Source organism: Bos javanicus, chromosome 9, assembly GCF_032452875.1.
Source record: "Bos javanicus breed banteng chromosome 9, ARS-OSU_banteng_1.0, whole genome shotgun sequence".
NCBI lineage: Eukaryota > Metazoa > Chordata > Mammalia > Artiodactyla > Bovidae > Bos > Bos javanicus.
In genome coordinates this window covers 22,083,289-22,103,931 of record NC_083876.1, presented here as the reverse complement: position 1 = coordinate 22,103,931, position 20,643 = coordinate 22,083,289, and the positions used below count along the sequence as shown (strand labels likewise).

At 35.7% G+C, this 20,643-nt stretch overlaps 1 protein-coding gene across 2 annotated transcripts in view; it reads left to right on the top strand.

Moving 5' to 3' along the window:
• The window catches only part of IBTK (inhibitor of Bruton tyrosine kinase), a 94,961-nt gene that overhangs the window by 45,929 nt on the left and 28,389 nt on the right, over nucleotides 1–20,643 (top strand). For both annotated transcript variants that reach the window (XM_061427292.1, XM_061427291.1), the window contains exons 17-21: nucleotides 4,836–4,937; nucleotides 7,400–7,517; nucleotides 10,312–10,372; nucleotides 18,170–18,291; nucleotides 20,152–20,264. In XM_061427292.1, coding sequence (XP_061283276.1) covers nucleotides 4,836–4,937; nucleotides 7,400–7,517; nucleotides 10,312–10,372; nucleotides 18,170–18,291; nucleotides 20,152–20,264 — 516 coding nt within the window. The remainder of the gene's footprint in view (nucleotides 1–4,835; nucleotides 4,938–7,399; nucleotides 7,518–10,311; nucleotides 10,373–18,169; nucleotides 18,292–20,151; nucleotides 20,265–20,643) is intronic.

Genomic DNA, 20,643 nt, shown 5'->3' with positions numbered 1-20,643 from the left:
CCCTTGTAGTTGGAGATGATACTTAATATGATTACAGTCTTAAATTGTTGTTTTGTGGGTCTGCACATGGTCTCTCCTGCAGGGTGTTCTGTGCACACTTGAGAAGAATGTCTGTTTTGCTGCTGTTGGATGGAGTGTTATATATATGTCTGTTAGGGTGATTTGGTCTATAGTGTTGGTCATATCTGCTGTTTCTTTATTAATTTTGTCTGGGTTATTTATTCATATTGAATGTAGAGTATTGAAGTCCTCTATTATTTTAAAAAATATTTATTTACTTATTTATTTTTGGCTATGCTGGGTCTTTGTTGCTGCACATGGGCTTTCTGTAGTTGTGGTGAATGGGGATTACTCTAGTTGCAGGGCGTGGGCTTCTCATTACAGTGGCTCCTCTTGTTGCAGAGCACAGGCTCTCGGAGCATGGGCTCAGCAGTTGTGGCTTGTGGGCTCTTGAGTGCAGGCTCAGTAGTTCTGGTACATGGGCTTAGCTGCCCTGCAGCATGTGGGACCTTACCAGACCAAGGATCAAACCTGTGTTCCGTGCATTGGGAGGCATATTCTTAACCACTGGACTACCAGGGATGCCCAAAGTCCTTTCTGTTATTGTATTCATGTCCATTTCTGCCTTCAGCTTTTAATATTTCCTTTATATAAGTGCTCCAATGTATCTAATATAGTTTTTTCTTTGTTGTTACAATGAGGCTTACATGTAATGCAATCATGGAACTGGAAGTGTTAGTGGCTCAGTCATGTTTGACTTTCTGATTCCATGGACTGTAGCCCACCAGGCTCCTCTGTCCATGGGATTCTCCAGGCAAGAATACTGGAATGGGTTGCCGTATTCCCTTCTCCAGGGGGATCTTCCCAACCCAGGGATCAAACCCAGGTCTTCTGCATTGCAGGCAGATTCTTTATCATATGAGTCACCAGGGAAGCCCTAATGTAATTATAACAATCACAACTTTTTTCTGTATTTCTTTTAATTGATGTATGGTTGATTTACAATATTAGTTTCAGGTGTACAGCATTGTGGCTCAATATTTTTATTGATTATGCTTCATGTAAAGTTGTTAAAAAAACAATGTCTTTATTTTTCTCTACTATACAATATATCCTGTTGCCTTCTCATTTTATACATAGTAGTTTTTAACTCTTAATCCCATAATGTTGTCTTGCCTCTCCCCTTTCCCTCTCCCCAATGGTAACTACTGCTTTGTTCTCATTATCTGTTTTTGTCTTTTTTATTTACATTTGTGTTCTTTAAATTCCATGATTCCACATAGAAGTGATAACATGAAGTATTTGTCTCTCTGACTTATTTCATTAAGCATCAGAGAAGGCAATGGCAACCCACTCCAGTACTCTTGCCTGACAAATCCCATGGGTGGAGGAGCCTGGTAGGCTACAGTCCATGGGATCACTAAGAGGCAGACATGACTGAGCAACTTCACTTTCAGTTTTCACTTTCATGCCTTGGAGAAGGAAATGGCAACCCACTTCAGTGTTCTTGCCTGGAGAATCCCAGGGATGGTGGAGCCTGGTGGGCTGCCATCTATGGGGTTGCACAGAGTCAGACACGACTGAAGTGACTTAGCAGCAGCAGCAGCATTAAACATAATAGCCTCTAGGTTCATTATTGAAAATGACAGAATTTCATTCTTTTTTATGGCCAAGTAGTATTACACTGTATGTCACACACACACACACACACACACACAGATACATGTATGTATACATACCATATAAACACCACATCTCCTTTATCCATTCATTGGTTGATGGTTTTTTGGGTTGTTCCCTTTCTTGGAAGGGGACGACAGAGGTGAAATGGATGGATGGCATCACCAACTCAGTGGACGTGAGCTTGATCAAACTCTGGGAGATGGTGAAGTACAGGAAAGCCTGGTGTGCTGCAGTGCCTGGGATTGCAAAGAGTTAGGCACAACTTAGTGACTGAACTACACCTATCTTGGCTGTCATTTACTGCTTAATTTTGCATTCAGATTTTCTTCACTCTTAGTTTCCTCCCCCTCTGATATTATTTCTTTTTTTCCAGGTTACCACTGATTTTATTTTTTTTTTTATATACCACTAAAGCATTTATTTGTTGAATTACTGGAATATACTTGATTTACAATGTTGTGTTAGTTTGAATCAGTTATACATATACATGTATCCACCCTTTTTTAGATTCTTTTCCCATGTAGGCCATTACAGAGTATTGAGTAAAGTTCCCTGTATTAATAGGAGATCCTTATTAGTTATCCATTTTATATATAGTAGTGTATATATGTCAATTCATATCTTCCAGTTCCATTATTTCTTCAAATATTTTGTCCTTTCTTATTTGCTTCTGTGAGTCCCCTATGTATCTTTTTATAGTATTCCAGAAATCCCGTATGCTGTTTATTTTTATTCAGTTTTTTTTTTTTTTCCTGTTCTTCATATTGGATCATCTCTGTTAACCTATAGTTTCTGTCTTTATTGATAGTCTTCATTTCTTGAGATGTTATTCTCATACTTTCTTTTAAATTTTTAGACATGATTTTTTAAATTTGTTTTTGGACATATTTAAAATAATTGATTTAAACTCTTTGTAATAGTTCAGGATCTTGGCATTCTTAGGGACATTCTCTTGACTTTTTTTGTTTTTTTGCCTATAGGCCACACTTCACGTTTCTCTTTTCATCTTTCATAATTGCTGGATATTAGTTCCCTGACCAGGGCTTGGCAGTGCAATTGCACTAACCACTGAGCCATCAGGGAATTCCCATAATGTAGCAACTCTTGAAATCAGATTCTCTTTCTTCAGGGGTTATTTATTTTATTTATTTATTTTTTCCTGTTTATTTAGTGACTTTTTGAAGCTAATTCTGTCAGATGGATATTCTTTGTCATATGTGACCACGGAGGTCTCTGCTTATTCAGCTAATAGACAGAATTTTCCTTAAATGTCTAAACCAGTAAATTTCCCAGCCTATGCCTTGGAGTTCTTTGTGTGTGTTGTGGCATGGCTTCAACTCTTAGGCAGGCAGCCTACAATTCTGCCTTAGCTTTTATTTCCTGCTTTTGCAGAATCTGAAGTTCAGACAGAGGTAAGAGTTTGGGGCCTTCCTAAGTGTTTTCTGGGCATGTCCACAGTCCTCCACGTTTGTATGGCCTTCTAGATTCACAGGAATATGTTAAAACTTTTGAAAGCCCCTTATGGACACTTGTATTAGTCAGCTTAGACTGCTATAACAAAATAACAGACTGAAATTTATTATTCATAGGTCTGGAGGCTAGAAGTCTCAGACCAAGGTCTGGCAGGATTCTCTTCCTGTCTTATACACAGGTTATGTGTATTACCTTGCTATTATGTCCTTACTTGTGTTGTGTAACAAGCCTCTTGTTATGTCCTTACTTGGCTTTTCCTCAGTGCTTGTGAGTGTATTTGGAGAAAGAGTGAGAGAGCACACACACGTGGAACAGCTTGTTGGGGAAGTATGGATAGATCTCTGTCTCATAGAAAGAGACTAATCTTGTCAGAGCAGGGCCCTACCCTTACGACTGCACCATGTGAATTTTCAGGGGACACAAACACTCAGTCTTGACAACATCTTTTCCCTGAGCTATTCTTTTTAAGTTTTGACCTGCCTCTTGTTTGCTCTGCCCCTTATCATTGTCTTGGACAGCTTCAGTGTTAAACAATTGCTATTTGTTTTTAATAAATACCCTTTTCTGAGGCTGTTCACACTGGGTAAGCTTTGAGTCAGGTCAAATAAACCCCTACTAGTGGGGTTCCAGGAAACTGCCAGATGGGTTAAGTAATAACAGTTATTTGATAATGTTGCCCCACAACTGTTCTGTCACCTCCAGTGTCTGTACCTGCTTATTTCAGCCCATGGTTGCAGGAGTGATGGCTTTCAGGACTACTGTTGAGAATGGAGGAGAGTAGGATCTATGTAGGAGGAGCCAGGGTGTCCCAAAGCTCACTGTTGTTAGCAAGATTCAGCCAAGTTTTTGGAGTCAGTGCTCCCTGATTATTGTGAGCCTTTGGCTAATTTCTAGAATTCTGAAAGAGTTGATTTTTGATCATCTTTTTGTAATAATTCTCATTGCTTTGGTAGAAGAGAAGAATTTTTGAAGTAGTCCTTAGTCTGCCATTTACAGTGACTTCACCTCTCATTTAATGTTTTTTCTACTTTAATTTTTTTTCTTTTTAACCATTTTTCTCTTCCTATGGTGGTGTTTTTTTTTTTTTCCTATTTATATTGCTATTCTGGCAGTGACTCGGGGGCATTGCTTAAGGTCATTAATAGTACACTGGACCAAGGTTATGTTAAATTAAGGAACTTCTCTATAGTTTACAAGTACTCTTAGATGACCAGATCCATTTTAAATAAACCTAGGAGCTTTATTCACCTCCGTCGTCCCTCACTGTGTGTGTGTGTGTGTGTGTGTGTGTGTGTTTTAACATATACCTGTATATTATCTTTGATGATGAGAATTGACTTTCCCCCCTATTAGTGTAACAATAATGAGAGATTTTAAATAAGGCAGGCATTCTAGCCCTTTAAGACAAAAAGAGATCTACTCAAGTTGCCCATTTTATGGTCTTAATGTAAACCAGGGCATTTTGGTGTTTTTTTTTTTTTTTTTAAACAGTTTTCTACCTATGAGATAGAAATATTTTGATGTTATTACTGTTTATCATATTTACAATTTCAACATTTAGAAACTAATCATCTTAACTCTCTTTTGAAGTGTTTTGTAGTATCTTAATTACTTGGACTTTTTTCCCAGGTATAATGTTTACAGAATAGTATGAGTGACACTTTTTTATTTTTTTCTAGAATCTCAAAACGTGGATTTTGTTTGTAGTGTTCTTGTGGTGGCTGATCAGCTTCTCATATCTCGATTGAAAGAAATTTGTGAAGTAGCATTAACTGAAAAACGTAAGTAATTTTGAATTAGAATCATAGTGTTTTCTCAGGTTAATTCAGGATTTACGGTATTTTATTGACTTTATGATGCAATTTAAGTAAAATGCCTGTTTTTATATCATGAAAAATGTCAAGACAGTTAAAATTATTTCTTGTCATCATTTGTAAGCACATCAGAGATGTTAATATGTGAATACATGTAAATCTTATAATTGAAATATGTTAATTTTTTGAAATATCATAAAACTTGAATAATAAAGATGGCATGAAATTATTTTGCAATCTGAAGGATGGGAGTTTGAAAGTGGAAATTCTTTGCACTTGCCCTGGTCTGTAAGTCTACACTTAACTACCCTGTTATTTGCTGCAATTTTTTTTTTTTTTTGAGCCACATTGTGCAGCTTACGGGATCTTATTTCCCCATCAGGGATGAACTTGCGTCCTTGGCTATGCAAGTACAGAGTCCAAGCCCATGGACTGCCAGAGAATTGTATTTGTTGGAATTTTTATGTAACCATCCCATCAATGTATTTGATCAAAAGTATCTCTTTTTCTGAAGCTCTTAATTCTCTCTCTGCTTATTTCAGTTATTTGCAGGACTGTCATTCTAACACTAAACTTTGAAAGCCAAAGTTATTTTTTTATTATTTTGTGCCTTACATTCAAATTGCAGCTGTCAAAACTGATCAGTCTCTTAACTATGTTAATCACATTTCCCCTACCTTTTTATTTCCACTGTCACTGTGCTAGTTGAGATCACTGTTACTCGTCCCTTCTGTGTAGTGTCATAGTAGTCTTTTAAGTCCTCTTTCTCTCTTCTGACTTTTCTTTCTTTAATCTTCCTATAGGAAGTGGTTAGTGTCTTCTCCTATTCATATGTTTTTAATTGCTTCCTCTGAGATAATGGTTAAATTTCCTTAGCCTGATACAAAAGTTTCTTGGCTTTCTAATCTTATTCTTGTTCTCCTTCTTTGCCTCTTAAGAAAGTGTGATTTTTCTGATTTGTACTTGCTAATAGTTAATCTTAGTTCAGGTATCTTATTTACTCACTTAAGCTCTGTGGAGTATCTTCTTCTTGGTTATCAAAAAGAGAGCAACAGCTATGATCTTAAAAACCAGAAAAAGGAAATACAGTTGTCCCTAAGTGTCACAGGGGATTGACTCTAGGAGTCTCTGCAGATACCAAAATCTGTGGATGCTCAGGTCCCTTATGTAAAATAGCATAGTATTAACACAGTGAATACAGCTGGTCCTCTGTGTGTGGAACTTGCTGGTATGGAGGACCAGCTCTGTATTAAATAAAGGATAGGTATAAATAGGTATAAAATAGCAGTAGGTATAAAATATACAAATTGAGGATATTTTCAGTTGTTCAGTCGACTTTCCTGGCATCCTTTGGATATTCTTTCTTGGCTCCTGCTGCACAATTGCCCCTGTTAATGAATTTCTTGATCATCTTAGAATCTAGCAAGAGAAGGATTCAACAGAACTTTGGTGTCTGTTTATTGGGCAGTCCTTGAAACCAGCTGAACAACTCTTTATAAAGTTTTTATATGATTCATTTTTATTTCTGTGAAGTGGGAGACTTTGGGTTAATCATTAGTTGAGACTTTGGGTCAGTCCAGAGTGAGGCAGAGATCATTATTGTCTGCGTATAACTTTTGACTGAGTTACAGGAGAGAAAGAGAAAGGAAATGGAGGAAGCCAGGTGTAGAAAATAGTTGTGTTTTTCTGTTGGCTGGGGCTCAGAGTAAATAAGAAAAGGGGATTTCAGAAGCCAAGTTACATGTTAGGTAAGCAGAATATTCTTGGACAGTCTCCAGTAAAACATACTTCATATATACAGTTACAAGAATTATAACAAAATCTAACATCTTTTGTGCACTATGTCAGATTGTGCACTGGCATGAGTGATAATACAGTAATATTTAAATGTACTTATTTTCTAAATATATAGTATGTGTTTATATATGTAAATATACTCACATAAAGTCTGATAGTTGATTTAACATAAAAATATTTTATAGAATGATTCCTTTACTTTCTCTTAATCATAAGTATATTGTTTTAGTTTTATAGAAGAGGAAATAACTATTCTGTGATATGTAAGTGAAAAGGAATGTTGTTTATCAGTGAAAGTTAAAAGTATTCCAAAATATTTAGGTGGAAGATTGTTGATTCTTACGTGTTTGCTTTTAGATGACACTGAAATGCACCTTTTCTATTTTCTTTTGCTTAAAATTTTGTGTGTATTTATTTTTCCTCATAACGAATCATTTAAAATTACTTTGGCATATCGGGTTGGAAAATAAATTCTATATTTGCCCTAGTATAACTTTTTTTTAGCAGAACAGTACTTTCAGTTTTCCTTCTTCTAAATGTTCAAACCTGACAAGTTAATAAATAAATATATTTCATTTGCAATAGTTAAAATGCCTTTCATCTTGTTTTATAGATCTTTTCTTCCTTTGTAGTTACCCTTAAGAATGCTGCTATGCTACTGGAATTTGCAGCAATGTATAATGCTGAACAGTTGAAACTCTCTTGTTTACAGTTTATTGGACTGAATATGGCAGCTTTACTTGAAGCAAGGTAGGTTGAGTATTATATACAGACTGTCGCAAAAACATTTATATATAATAGCAAATATGTTAGTAATTTGAAACTAAATAACAATAAATCCTAACTTTGTAGAAAAAGTGAAAATGTAAGACATTTAATCATTTCATCAGTATTTGGATGCATAATATATGCCAGCCATTGCTACAATACTACAGTGAACAAATGGAGAATATCCTTGCTCTCAGTGTTATAGGAGCTTACATTCTGGTTGGAAGGTCATGGGACAATATTACCACAAGTATATTTGTATATATATTCGTATCACTCTGCTTGTTTAGGCTAATTTGTAATTATGTAGTTGTTACCTGGGTTTTGGAAACTATTTGTAATACTAATTAAGTCAGCATTTAATTACTTCACATATATTTATGCATATGATTTGTTACTGGTTGATTTCTGTTTTCTCTTTGTATTTATTCTCTTTTAAGATTTTCCCTATACTACGTATTGATTCTTTGGTCAAACTTAGTGTGCAGCAGATGGCCTGAAAAATTTAGTTGGTCTGGTTTATTGCAAGGTGGTACATGTGTTCAAGTTTTGATGGTAATAGAATATTCATTATGAAAAATGACACATGTTACATGAAAAAATAAGTTAAATATTATATCCTATGTTATAAGCTAATATTTCACAATATTGATGTTTACCTGGATGAAAAGATTTTGATAAATGCTAATGATTTAGGAGTCATGGACATTTTAGAATTAGAGGAATCTTAGGAAATTTAATCTCATTCTTTTCAACTATTTTAGCAGTGGAATTTTTTAATGAAATAAATTTACAGATTCATTTTTTAGTGTAAGGTCAAGATTTTATTACATTTATTCACTATAAAGTCAGTGATAAGAAGATGAGTCTTTTCGGTGAATACAGAAATTTCACATTAGAATTTTTGGTGTCAGTTGCATTTTTAAAGTCAGTCTCCAAAAAAAAAAAAAAAAAAAAATAAAGTCAGTCTCCAGTATAATTCTGTATTTTGCTTTAATTGTAATAATAGGTAACACTTATTGCCATAATAATAGTTATTAATAATAATAGTAATATAATAGTAGTTACATAATAATAGTTATAATAATACTACCATGTGCCAGGCAGCATTCTAGAAGTGTTGTATGGATGCTCATAATTTTCATGAAAACCTTATAAAGTAGATTTTTTATATCCTCATATGAGGATGAAAAAAACCCATGAAACTTCTTTTGCAAATAATCAAGAAAAACCTTGATTCATATAATTAGAAGTAGTAACAGTTGTTTGATAAGTAACTTTTCAAAGTCAGGATGATTTTTAATAAAACTAATTTCAAAACATGTTTGAAATAAAAGTTTTCTACCTTTTTATAAAGATGAATCACTAAGATATTCTTAATAATTGACATTTACGGTTCTATTTAGAAAAAATTCTTATGGGCGTTTAATCTTTGTTACTTGGTGAAAAATGCTTTCTAAATACAAATTAATAGTATGGGATGTTAGACAATGTCATTTAAAATGCCTCTGGTATTTTAGTGGCAGAACAAAGGTTTCAGAATAAATTCATTTATTTTTGCTGACATTAGTAATTCTAATCATAGCAATTTTTTCTCATTATTGCCAAATTAAGCTCTTTTAATATGTGAGATAAGAATCAACCACAGTGTGAAATGAACACCATATCTAAAATATGATGTTGGAAAATGATGTGTCACACTGTTTTTCAAGTATTACGTTGTGACAAATTTGTCAGCTGAAGTATTAAGGGTGGCACATGTGCTATGTTGAATAATTTTACGTAAGTAGACTTGCATAAGTTTCATTTAAATAAAGATTTGTTTGTATAAATGTAAACATTTATAGTCAAATACGTGTTTTTCAGAAGTGTAAATAAACATGCAAATAGATGTTAAGAAAGGAGAGCTGCATCCAAATTGATGTAGCATCAGAAGTTAATTATCTTCAAATCCTAAAAAAACTGGAATGGTACAGATTTGAATGTGCTTGCTCCATATTGTTGTTTAGTTGCTAAGTCATGTCTGACTCTGCGATCCCGTGGACTGTAGCCCACCAGGCTCCTCTGTCCATGGGATTCTCTAGTTAGGAATACTGGAGTGGGTTGCCATTTCCTTCTCCATGTTTTCATGTTAGTTGTAAAATAGTTTGAAGTATACTTTGGAATGAAAACTGATTTAAAATTTTACTGATCCCTCAAAGTATCAGTAAAATTCCTGACAACCTCTTTGAATTCAGTTGAACTAGTCCAAATGTCATTTTATACATGAAGATCTTAAAACCTAGAGAGATGAAGTGAGTTGCTCAAGGTCATGTAGATAATTAGGAACAATGATAATTCTAGATAGAATTCAGGTACCTGATAGGCCATTGTTCTAGCAATATAATACTCTTTTGTAGGATTATAATTAATTAATTATACTAATTAATTATATATTACATATGATTATAATACATAATATTAATTATTACTCTTTAAGGATTTTAATTTGTAGAAAATGAAAGTTGAAAATTTATATTTTATTATGATAGAAAATATTTTTCTATTATTCGTAAGAGTTGCTTGAGCTTTATTCAGTATGTTTGTCTAATATGTTTGCTATATATTTGAAATATATAATCCCACATACTTCCCAAAAGAGTTTGTTACTGTTGACATATTAAAAGAAATAAATGTTACTTACTCAACAATATAAAATGTCTCTATATATTTGAAAATCTTACCAGGTGTTAAATTACTTGAGTCTTAAGATAGAATTTTATAATTTATTTTTTAGATCTCTTGATGTTTTAAGTGATGGTGTTTTGAAGGACCTTTCTGTGTTTTACCGGAAAATGGTAAGGTTTATGTTTTTTTTCAGTTACAGTATCAAGTAAAGCAGTATATTTCGCCCAGCTTCTCAGTAGAACAAATTCCTAATGAATTCTGATTCATTAGGATCTTTTAAAAATGAGGACATAAGACTTAGGTACCCACTGTACAGGAAAACATGATAATCAAAATTAAAGATTTTCAATGATAAAATTAATGTCTATTTAAATTGCTTTATAAACGGAATTTATGGAAAGCTTCAGAGTCTTGTTATTTTTTATTTAGCAAAGATCCAGAAATTATAAAAACATGGGCTTTTAATGGTTTTATTTATTTTTATTCAGGTGACATTGATTTATAATACTGTATAAGTTTCATGTGTACAGCATTATATTTCTGTTTCTGTATACTCTATAGGTTGCTTCCAACCAAAAATTTAACTTCTCTCTGTTAGCATATGGTTGATCCCTTTTACCTGTTTCAACACCTGCTTTTCCCTCTCATAATCACTACTCTGTTCTCTGTACAAAGGGAATTTTGGGGTTTAGTTTGTTCATTTATTTTGTTTTTGTTTATTAGTGTTTCATATTCCATCTATGAGTGAAATCATGCAATATTTGTCTATCTCCATCTGACTTATTTCACTTAGCATAATACCCTCATGGTCTATCTGTGTCGTTGCAAATGGCAAGAGTTCATCTTTTCTCATGGTTGAGTAGTATTCCATTGTGTGTATATATATATGTGTGTGTGTGTATGTGTATTTATATATGCAAATGCATATAACACAGGTTCTTTATTCATCCCTTGATGGGCACATACATTGCTTCCATATCTTGGCTATTATAAATAATGCTGCAGTGAATATAGGGGAGCATATATCTTTACTAATAAGTGTTTTTGTATTCTTTGGATGAATACCCAGAAGTGGAGTACCTGGCTATAATATGCTTCAATTCAGTTCAGTCAGTTCAGTCACTCAGTCAGGTCCAACTCTCTGCAACCCCATGAACCGCAGCACACCAGGCCTCCCTGTCCATCATCAACTCCCGGAGTCCACCCAAACCCATGTCCATTGAGTCGGTGATGCCATCCAGCCGTCTCATCCTCTGTCATCCCCTTCTCCTCCTACCCTCAATCTTTCCCAGCATCAGGGTCTTTCCAAATGAGTCAGCTCTTCGCATCAGGTGGCCAAAGTATTGGAGTTTCAGCTTCAGCATCAGTCCTTCTAGTGAACACCCAGGACTGATCTCTAGGATGGACTGGTTGGATCTCCTTGCTCTCCAAGGGACTTTCAAAAGTCTTCTCCAATACCACAGTTCAAAAGCATCAATTCTTTGGCACTCAGCTTTCTTAATGGTCCAACTCTCACATCCATACATGACTACTGGAAAAACCATAGCCTTGACTAGATCGACCTTTGTTGGTAAAGTAATGTCTCTGCTTATTAATATATTATCTAAGTTGGTCATAACTTTCCTTCCAAGGAGTAAGTGTCTTTTAATTTCATGGCTGCAATCACCATCTGCAGTGATTTTGGAGCCCAGAAAAAGTCAGCCACTGTTTCCACTGTTTCCCCATCTATCTGCCATGAAGTGATGGGACCGGATACTGTGATCTTAGTTTTCTGAATGTTGAGCTTTAAGCCAACTTTTTCACTCTCCTCTTTCACTTTCATCAAGAGGCTTTTTAGTTCCTCTTCACTTTCTGCCATAAGGGTGGTGTCATCTGCATATCTGAGGTTATTGATATTTCTCCCAGCAATCTTGATTCCAGCTTGTGCTTCTTCCAGCCCAGCATTTCTCATAATGTACTCTGCATATAAGTTAAATAAGCAGGGTGACAATATACAGCCTTGACGTACTCCTTTTCCTATTTGGAACCAGTCTGTTGTTCAATGTCCAGTTATGGTAGTCTGTTCTTAATTTTTTAGGAATCTCCATCCTTCTTCTCTAGTGACTCTACCAATTTAAAGTCTCATTAACAGTGTATGAGGGTTCCCTTTTCTCCACATCCTTGCCAACACATGATATTGTGTTGTCATTTTGACCCTAGCTTTCTGATAGGTATACAGTGATATCTCAGTGTAGTCTTGATTTGCATTTTCCTAATAATTAATGATGCTGAACATTTTTCCATATGCTTGTTGGCCATCTATATGTCTTCTTTGGAAAAATATGTATTCAACTCCTGTCTATTTTTTAATCAGATAGTTTTCTTGTTAAATATACCATTGAATTCATACATATGAGTTGTTTTTTGATATATCATTTGCAAATATCTCTTCCCATTTGGTAGGTTGTCTTTTCATTTTACTGATGATTTCCTTTGCTCTGTAGAAACTAGTTTGATGTAATCCACTTTGTTTATGTTTTTGTTTTCCTTGACTGAGAAAACATATCTAAAAAGATACTGGGAGACTCATATCACAGTGCCTGCCACCTATGTTTTCTTTTTTAGGACTGTTATGGTTTCAGGTCTTACACTAAAGCCTTTAATCCACTGTGAATTAATTTTTGTCTGTGGTGTGATAGTGGTCTAGTTTAATTTGTTTTGCATGTGGCTGTCCAGTTTTCCTAGCACTATTTATTTATTGGAGATTGTCCTTTCTCCATTTGCTCCTTTGTTATAAATTAATAGTCCATATATGCAAGCGTTTATTTCTGAGCTTTAATTCTGTTTGGAGATCTTTGTATTTATTTTTCTGCCAATACCATGCTGTTTTGATTACTATGGGTTTGTAATATAGTTTGAAATCAGGGCGTGTGATACCTCCAGCTTTGTTCTTTTTAATCAGTGTTGCTTTGACTCTTCAGCATCTATTTTGGTTCCATATAAATTTTAGAACTTTCTGTGAAAAATGTTCTTGGGATTTTGATAGGGATTTTATTGAGTTGGACTGCTTTAGGTAATATGGTAATTTTTCCATTCCATGAGACTGGAATATCTTTCCATTTATTTGTATTTTTCTTGAATTTCTTCTGACAGTGTCTTAGAGTTTTCAACATACAGATTTTCCACCTTCCTGTTTAAATCTTTTCTTAGGTGTTTTATTCTTTTTGTTGTGATTGTAAATGTGATTGTTTTCTTAATTTCTTTTTCTGATACTTATTCTTAGTGTATAGAAATGCAACAGATTTTTGTATGTTGATTTTTGCATCCTTTGCTTTGCTGTACTCATTTGTTATTTCTAACAGATTTTTGGTGGAATGTGTAGAGTATCTATGTATGTGTAAAATCATGTCATCTGCAAATAGTGACAGTTTTACTTCGTTCTTTCCAATTTGGATGTCTTTTATTTTTTCTTACCTAATTGCTCTGGCTAGCACTTCTAATACTGTGTTGAATAAGAGTGTTGAGAGTCAGCATCCTTGTCTTATTCCTGATGTTAGAGGATAGCTTTTAATACTTTGCCACTGAGTATGTAACTTGTGGATTTTTCATAAATTATACCCACTTTATTGAAAGTTTTTATCCTAAATGGGTGTTGAATTTTGTCAGATGCTTTTTCTGCGTCTGTTGAGAAGATCTCGTGATTTGGGCTTTATTTTGCTAACGTGGTGTATCACACTGATCCATCTGAGGAAGTTGACCATTCTTCCATCCCTGGTATGAACCCCACTTGGTCACGTGGTATAATTCTCTTGATGTGTCATTCAGTTCAGGTTGCCAATATTTTGTTGAGGATTTTTATATCTGTTCAGCAGAGATAAGGGCATGTGATTTTCTTTCTCTGTGTTGTCTTTGTCTGGTTTTGGTATCAGGGTGATATTGGCCTTATAGAAGGAGTTAGGAAGCATTCCCTCCTTTTCAGTTCATTGAAAGAGTTTTAGGATAGGTACTAAATCTTTGAATATTTTGTAGAATTCACCTGTGAAGCAGTCTGGTCCTGGATCTGTGTTTTTAGGTGCTTTTGGATCACTGTCTCAATCTCTATACTCATGATTCATCAATTCAGATTTTCTGTCTCTTCATGATTCAGTCTTGGAATGTTTTATGATTCTAAGAATTTGTCCATTTCTTCTTGGTTTTCAATTTTTGTATTCTCTTATATTCTTTTACATTTCTTGGTGTCATTTTTTCTTTCATTTATTTTATTTTATTTATCAGGCCTTCTCTTTTTTCTTTGTCTAGCTAATGATTTGTCAATTTTGTTATCTTTTCAAAGAATCAGCTCTTACTTTATCTTTTCTACTGTCCTTATATTTCCTTCCTTCTAGAAGGTCTTCATTTCCTTTGGTCTTCATTTGTTCTTCTAGTACCTCTAGGTGTAAGTTTTTCTTGTTTCTTGAGGTAAGCCTTTATTGCTACAAACCCTTAGTACTGCTTTTGCTGTTTATAGATTTTGCTATATCATATTTCCATTTGTCTTCAGGTAGAATTTTGTTTCTCCTTTGATTTCTTCAGTAACCCAGTTGTTCTGTAGCATGTTGTTTTTTACATATTTGTAATTTTTCTATTGTTCTTGTTCTTGATTTCTATTTTCTTATACCATTGTAATCAGAAAAGATATTTGATAGGATTTGGGGTTTCTTAAATCTGTTCAGACTTTTGTGTCCCAACATGTAGCTTATCCTTAATTAACTTTCATGAGCATTTGAGAAGAATGTATATTCTGCTACATTTGGATGGAATGTTCTTGTTCAAATCTGATTTGTCAAATATATTGGGTCTGATGTTTCAGTTAAGGCCACTGTTTCCTTGTAGACTTTCTTTCTAGATTGGTCTGTCTGTTGATGTATATGTGAAAATCGCTCAGACATGTCTGGCTCTTTGTGACCCCCATGGACTATACAGTCCATGGAATTCTCCAGGCCAGAATACTGGAGTGGGTAGCCTTTCCCTTCTCCAGGAGATCTTCCCAACCCAGGGATCGAACCCAGGTCTCCCACATTGCAGGCGGATTCTTTACCAGCTGAGCCACAGGGAAGCCCATTTCTTGATGTAAGTGGGTGGTAAATACTCCCTACAATTATTTTGTCACTGTCATTTCTCTCCTTTTGGGTTGGTTAATAATTGTTTTATATATTTTATAGTTCTTAGGTTAGGTACACATACATTAGTAACTTCAATGTCTTCTTGATGAGTTGTCCTCTTTATAACTGTATACTGACCATTTTTTGTCTGTTACATTTTTCGGCGTGAAGTCTATTTTGTCTGGTATGAGGATGGCTATATGTGCTTCCTTTTTGCTGCCATTTGCTTGGAGTATAATATTCCATCTCTTCACTTTGAGCTTGTGTTTGTCCTTACAGCTGAGGTGTGTCTGCTGGAGGTAGCATATAGTTGAGTCCTATTTTTTGGTGCATTCACCTAGTCTCTGTCTTCTGATTCATGAATTCAATCCATTACATTTAGGGTGATTATTGATAGATAAGAACTTCAGTTCAGTTCAGTTCAGTCACTTAGTCGTGTCTGACTCTTTGCGACCCCATGTATCACAGCACGCCAGGCCTCCCTGTCCATCACCAACTCCTGGAGTTCACTGAGACTCACGTCCATTGAGTCAGTGATGCCATCCAGCCATCTCATCCTCTGTCGTCCCCTTCTCCTCCTGCCCTCAATCCCTCCCAGCATCACAGTCTTTTCCAATGAGTCAGCTCTTTGCATGAGGTGGCCAAGGTACTGGAGTTTCAGCTTTAGCATCATTCCTGAAATTTTATGTTTTGTTTTTTGGTTGCTTGATATCTCCATTGTTTCTTTTTCCTTGTGTTTTTGTCATTTTGGTGTGGAGGTTTCTTTGGTCTTTTTCTCAGTGTTTTCTTTTTTTATGTTTCATCTCTCTGCTCTGTAACATAAAGTTTTGTGGTTGTCCTGAGCTTTGTAAAAAACGTCTCATAGAAAAACAGTCTTTTCTCTGCTGATAGTATGTTACCTTGCTTTACCTGTTCAGTTTTTCTCATCTTCTTTTTTGTTTTTGCTTTCTCAAATTGTCCCTTTTTATGTTGTGAGTTTGCTACCAAACAGCAATGGCTTATAGTTTTTTTTTCTTTTTTTCTCCGTTTAACCTTTATGCTCTATAGTTTCCTGGTTCTATTTATCATCTTGCTCAAAGTTTTATTTACTTTTGTCTCTATTAAAGTACTGCTTTCAACATGTCTTATTATGCAGGTCTAATGTTGATGAACTCCCTCAGCTTGTTCATTGGAGAAAGCCTTCTCTCTCTGTCATATTTAAATGGTATCTTTCCCAGATAGAATATTCTTGGCTCACAGTTTTTGATCTTTTAATATTTTGAGACTGTCATTTCACTCCCTCCTTGCCTGTAGAGTTTCTGCTGAGACATCTGTTGATAGCCTAGTGGAGGTTCCTTTATAGGCCACTGTCCTTTTTACACTGCCTGCCTTTAAAAATCTTTGCTATTGACTCTTAGCAATTTTATTATTTATTAGTTGTCTTGGAGAAGGTCATTTTGTATGAGGTAATTTGGTGTTCTCTTAATTTTATGTACTTGTTTATCCAGTTCCTTCCCCAGATTTGGGACTTTCTCAGCTGTTATTTCTTTAAATAAATGCTCTGCTGCCTTCTCCCTCTTCTCCTTTTGGGTTACTGATTACCTTAGTGTCATCCTTCCTAAAAGAGATAGGTCTTGAGGAATTTCCTCATTTTTAAATATTTTGTTCCTCATTTTTCTTATACTTGTATCATTTCAAGATTTCTATCTTTGAGCTTGCTATTCTTTCTTCCATATATTAACTCTATTTCTATTTCTTTCTAATGCATTCTTTATGTTATTTGTTGGATTCCTCAGTTCCAGTGTTTGTTTGGTTCTTTTTTTAGAGTTTCTATCTTTTTGGTAAAGTATTTCTTCTGTTCATTAATTTTATTCCTGAGCTCATTAAACTACCTTTCTGACTTTTCTTGTAGCTCCTTGAGTTAGCGGCTATTTTGAATTATCTTTCAGTTATATTGAAACACTCTGTGATTCAGTTTGGTTTCTGGAGAAATATTTTCTTTTTTGTGATATAGTGTTATAGTGCTTGTACACGGTGCTTGATGAATTATTCCTCTGCAGGTGCATTTGAAGTTAAGGATAGGTTGGAAGTTAGAGTCCTTACTTTTGTTTTCCAGAAGGTGGCATTATAACACTAGGTTTTGGTTTCTTCCCTGTGTTGCGTCCGATTACATTTTCTAGCTGGCACTTTTCAGCTTCCGCTGGCTCTGGGAGAAGTGTGCCTCAGTGCCGTCACGATTCCTTCTGTGCCTCCCTGATCCTTACTGCCTTTCTTCGGCCAGAGCTGCTGTCATCATTGGGATGTTGGGCCCTCCCCAGTGTCTGGGACTCTTTGTGACGGTCTCCTCTGCATAGGGGGAGGAGGAGCATGAGAGTGGCAGGAGGCACAGTTTCACAGGCATCTCTGCTGTGTCTGCTGTCGTATAAGGTTTCTGGGCTCCTCCACAGTGGGAGGTGGGGGTTGAGGGCTGGGTTCCAGGACCCACTGCCACTGCTACCTAGCAGCCTGTGGTTGTGAGCGCCACCACTCCTTTCAGGAGGCTAGAGATGTGTGTGCCACCTCGCCTGCTGCTCCTCGGGTCTCTGAAGCTGTGGACTCAACTGCCGTGGTTAGAGGCCCAGGATCACAGGCACAGACTCCACTCCTAGTGGTTCTGCCTCCTTCCTCTGTGTGTTCCAACCTACACCTTTAGATGTACAGATGTGTGGAAATCTCTGGTGTCCTAGTGTGTTGGACAGGAGCACCTTTCTTGAGCTCTGGTTGTTTTACTGGTTGTAGATTGAAGGGGCGAGAGAAAGGTAGGTGATGTCATTCCTCTACACATTTTGTAGAATTTATAAGAAAAAAGTAACATCTTTTTTCTTATAGATTCCAGCAATGGAGAGAAGAGTCATTACACCATATCAAGATGGACCAGATATTAGCTATTTGGATGTAGAAGATGGAGATATCTTTTTGAAAGAAGAAGTAAATATGGAACAGAATTACTCGTAAGCTTTAGATTTGGGTTTTTGTTTTTTTTTTCCGTTTCTTTTCTCCTTCCCCCATTCCCAATCTTGGACACTGTTGGCACTTTTGTATTGACACTGAAAGAAGATGTGAAAATTAACATAGAAAATAGGTATTTATGTTCATTCTTAGCTTTGATATAAATGCATAATTAATATTTGCAGATATGACAAAATTAAGCATAAAGGAATATACCCTTCCAGTTTAATATGTTGGGTTGAATAAGTGCAGTTATCTTCGGTACCTTTCCAAACCCTACAGAGAGCATAGTAAAGAAATGAAAAAGGCATATTGTGCTAGAGTAGAGAGAACAGGAAAGGAGTAAATGGCAGTCAGGAGATGTTAATGTTTTGGAAGTTGGAAAGTGGTTGTTGAGCAATAATGACTTAGAACAGAAAAGACTAAAACAGAATTCTTGACAGGCTTAAGAATTAGAGGCACTAAGTTTATGAGTGCACATGGTTGGATTTCAAAAAGCATTGTTAGAGAATTTTTCAAAAAGCATTCATCTATTCCTGAACCAAATAAGTGCCTCTTCTCCATCTTGATAGAAGAGAAAAGGTTTGCCTTCTGGGGAGGGTGAACCAAGGGGATTCATCAGCCATTCCTCTAGATCCCTCAGTATAGAGAACCCTACTAGTTCAAGAGACATGACCTATAGTGCCTGGCATTTGGGAGTCCTCTGATAAAATATTCCAGGTTCTACATAATCTCCCTGTTGACTGTTTGACAAGTCAGGTTTAGAATTTCCAGTCTGTGTTTCAGGCTAGTTTATCAGCTGATTATAGAATTACTTTCCCTTTACTTGGTAAATGACCTCTTAAAATTTTGGGATGTTCAAGTAATTTACTACATGTAAGTATGAGTGTATATATATGTAAGTATATAATAATCTGGAGAAGGCAATGGCACCCCACTCCAGAACCCTTGTCTGGAAAATCCCATGGATGGAGGAGCCTGGTGCTGCAGTCCATGGGGTCACTAGGAGTTGGACACGACTGAGTGACTTCACTTTCACTTTTCACTTTCATGCACTGGAGAAGGAAATGGCAACCCACTCCAGTGTGCTTGCTGGAGAATCCCAGGGATGGGGGAGCCTGGTGGGCTGCCGTCTATAGGGTCGCACAGAGTCGGACACAACTGAAGTGACTTAGCAGCAGCAGTATAATAATCAACTATGTTGCTCTCTGAAAAGTTCTTCTTGGTTCCAGGAATTTTTTTTAACCTCTTTTCTGGAGTTTGATGGTAGCTGTTGGGATACTTGATATTTATAAATATCTGACATGGATGTATGATGTGTTTCCACATTAAAAGTTATCATAAAATTAACATTGACTTAAGTATATTATCCTTTACAAAATAATAGTATTCATAGCTGACCTGTGTTAACTGGGGATAAATTATATAATGAGATTTAATATTTTTGGATGAGATAAGATACTTATATCCTCATAGATAGTGTTATTTTCCCTTTCCTGGTTAATAATGCTTAATTCAAAGAATTAAGCAGCCCCTGAAATGCTTTAAAAATTATCACCAAATATTTCTAGTTCCAGATAGTTTGTATGTGAACATGTACAGTATTTTACTTCTCGAAGTATTTTCATATATACCACCTTGTTTCTGACTTCCACAGAAATACTAGAGCTACAGTGTGATAGGATTATATTGAAGTTTAGTGGAACTCTGGGCCATGTAGATAAATGGGACTCTAGAGCGTGTGTATTCTTCTGTTTTCTGTTTGACCAAAATGCTGTATTCCATTGCTCAAAATTTCATTGTTCTGTTTTACCTCTAACGTAACTTTTTAAAAATGACTTTTATGTTTGCTTCCTTCCTAGGGAAAGTATGGTCAAGAAGACAAAAACAAAAGCAAAAAAGAAGCCACGTAAACGGTCAGATAGTTCTGGAGGTTATAATCTTTCAGATATTATTCAGAGTCCACCATCTACAGGTGAGTGGAACCTATTTGAGGGTGTATTTTCTGATCTAATCTTTCAAGACTCTATTCCTTATCTAATTCATTTAACATGTGTTGAATACTATTACATGCTGTCTGCTGGGTCTACAGAAACAGATAATCCTTGTCTCAGGGATGCCACAGAAAATGGTGTGTGTTGTGGTTGAGTACTCTGATATCTGCTCTGTGAGCACAAGAGAGGCACACAAAGCAGTCTGAGAAGATCTGTTAGAGGATACATCTGTTAGAGGAAAGTGATAGCTGAGCTGGCTCTTGCAGAGTAGAGAGGTTAGTTAAGAAGAAGAGGCAGGTTGACATGGTAAGAGAATAGGGCAGTGTTTCAAGCCTAGAGACAGTAGAAAGATTGCACATA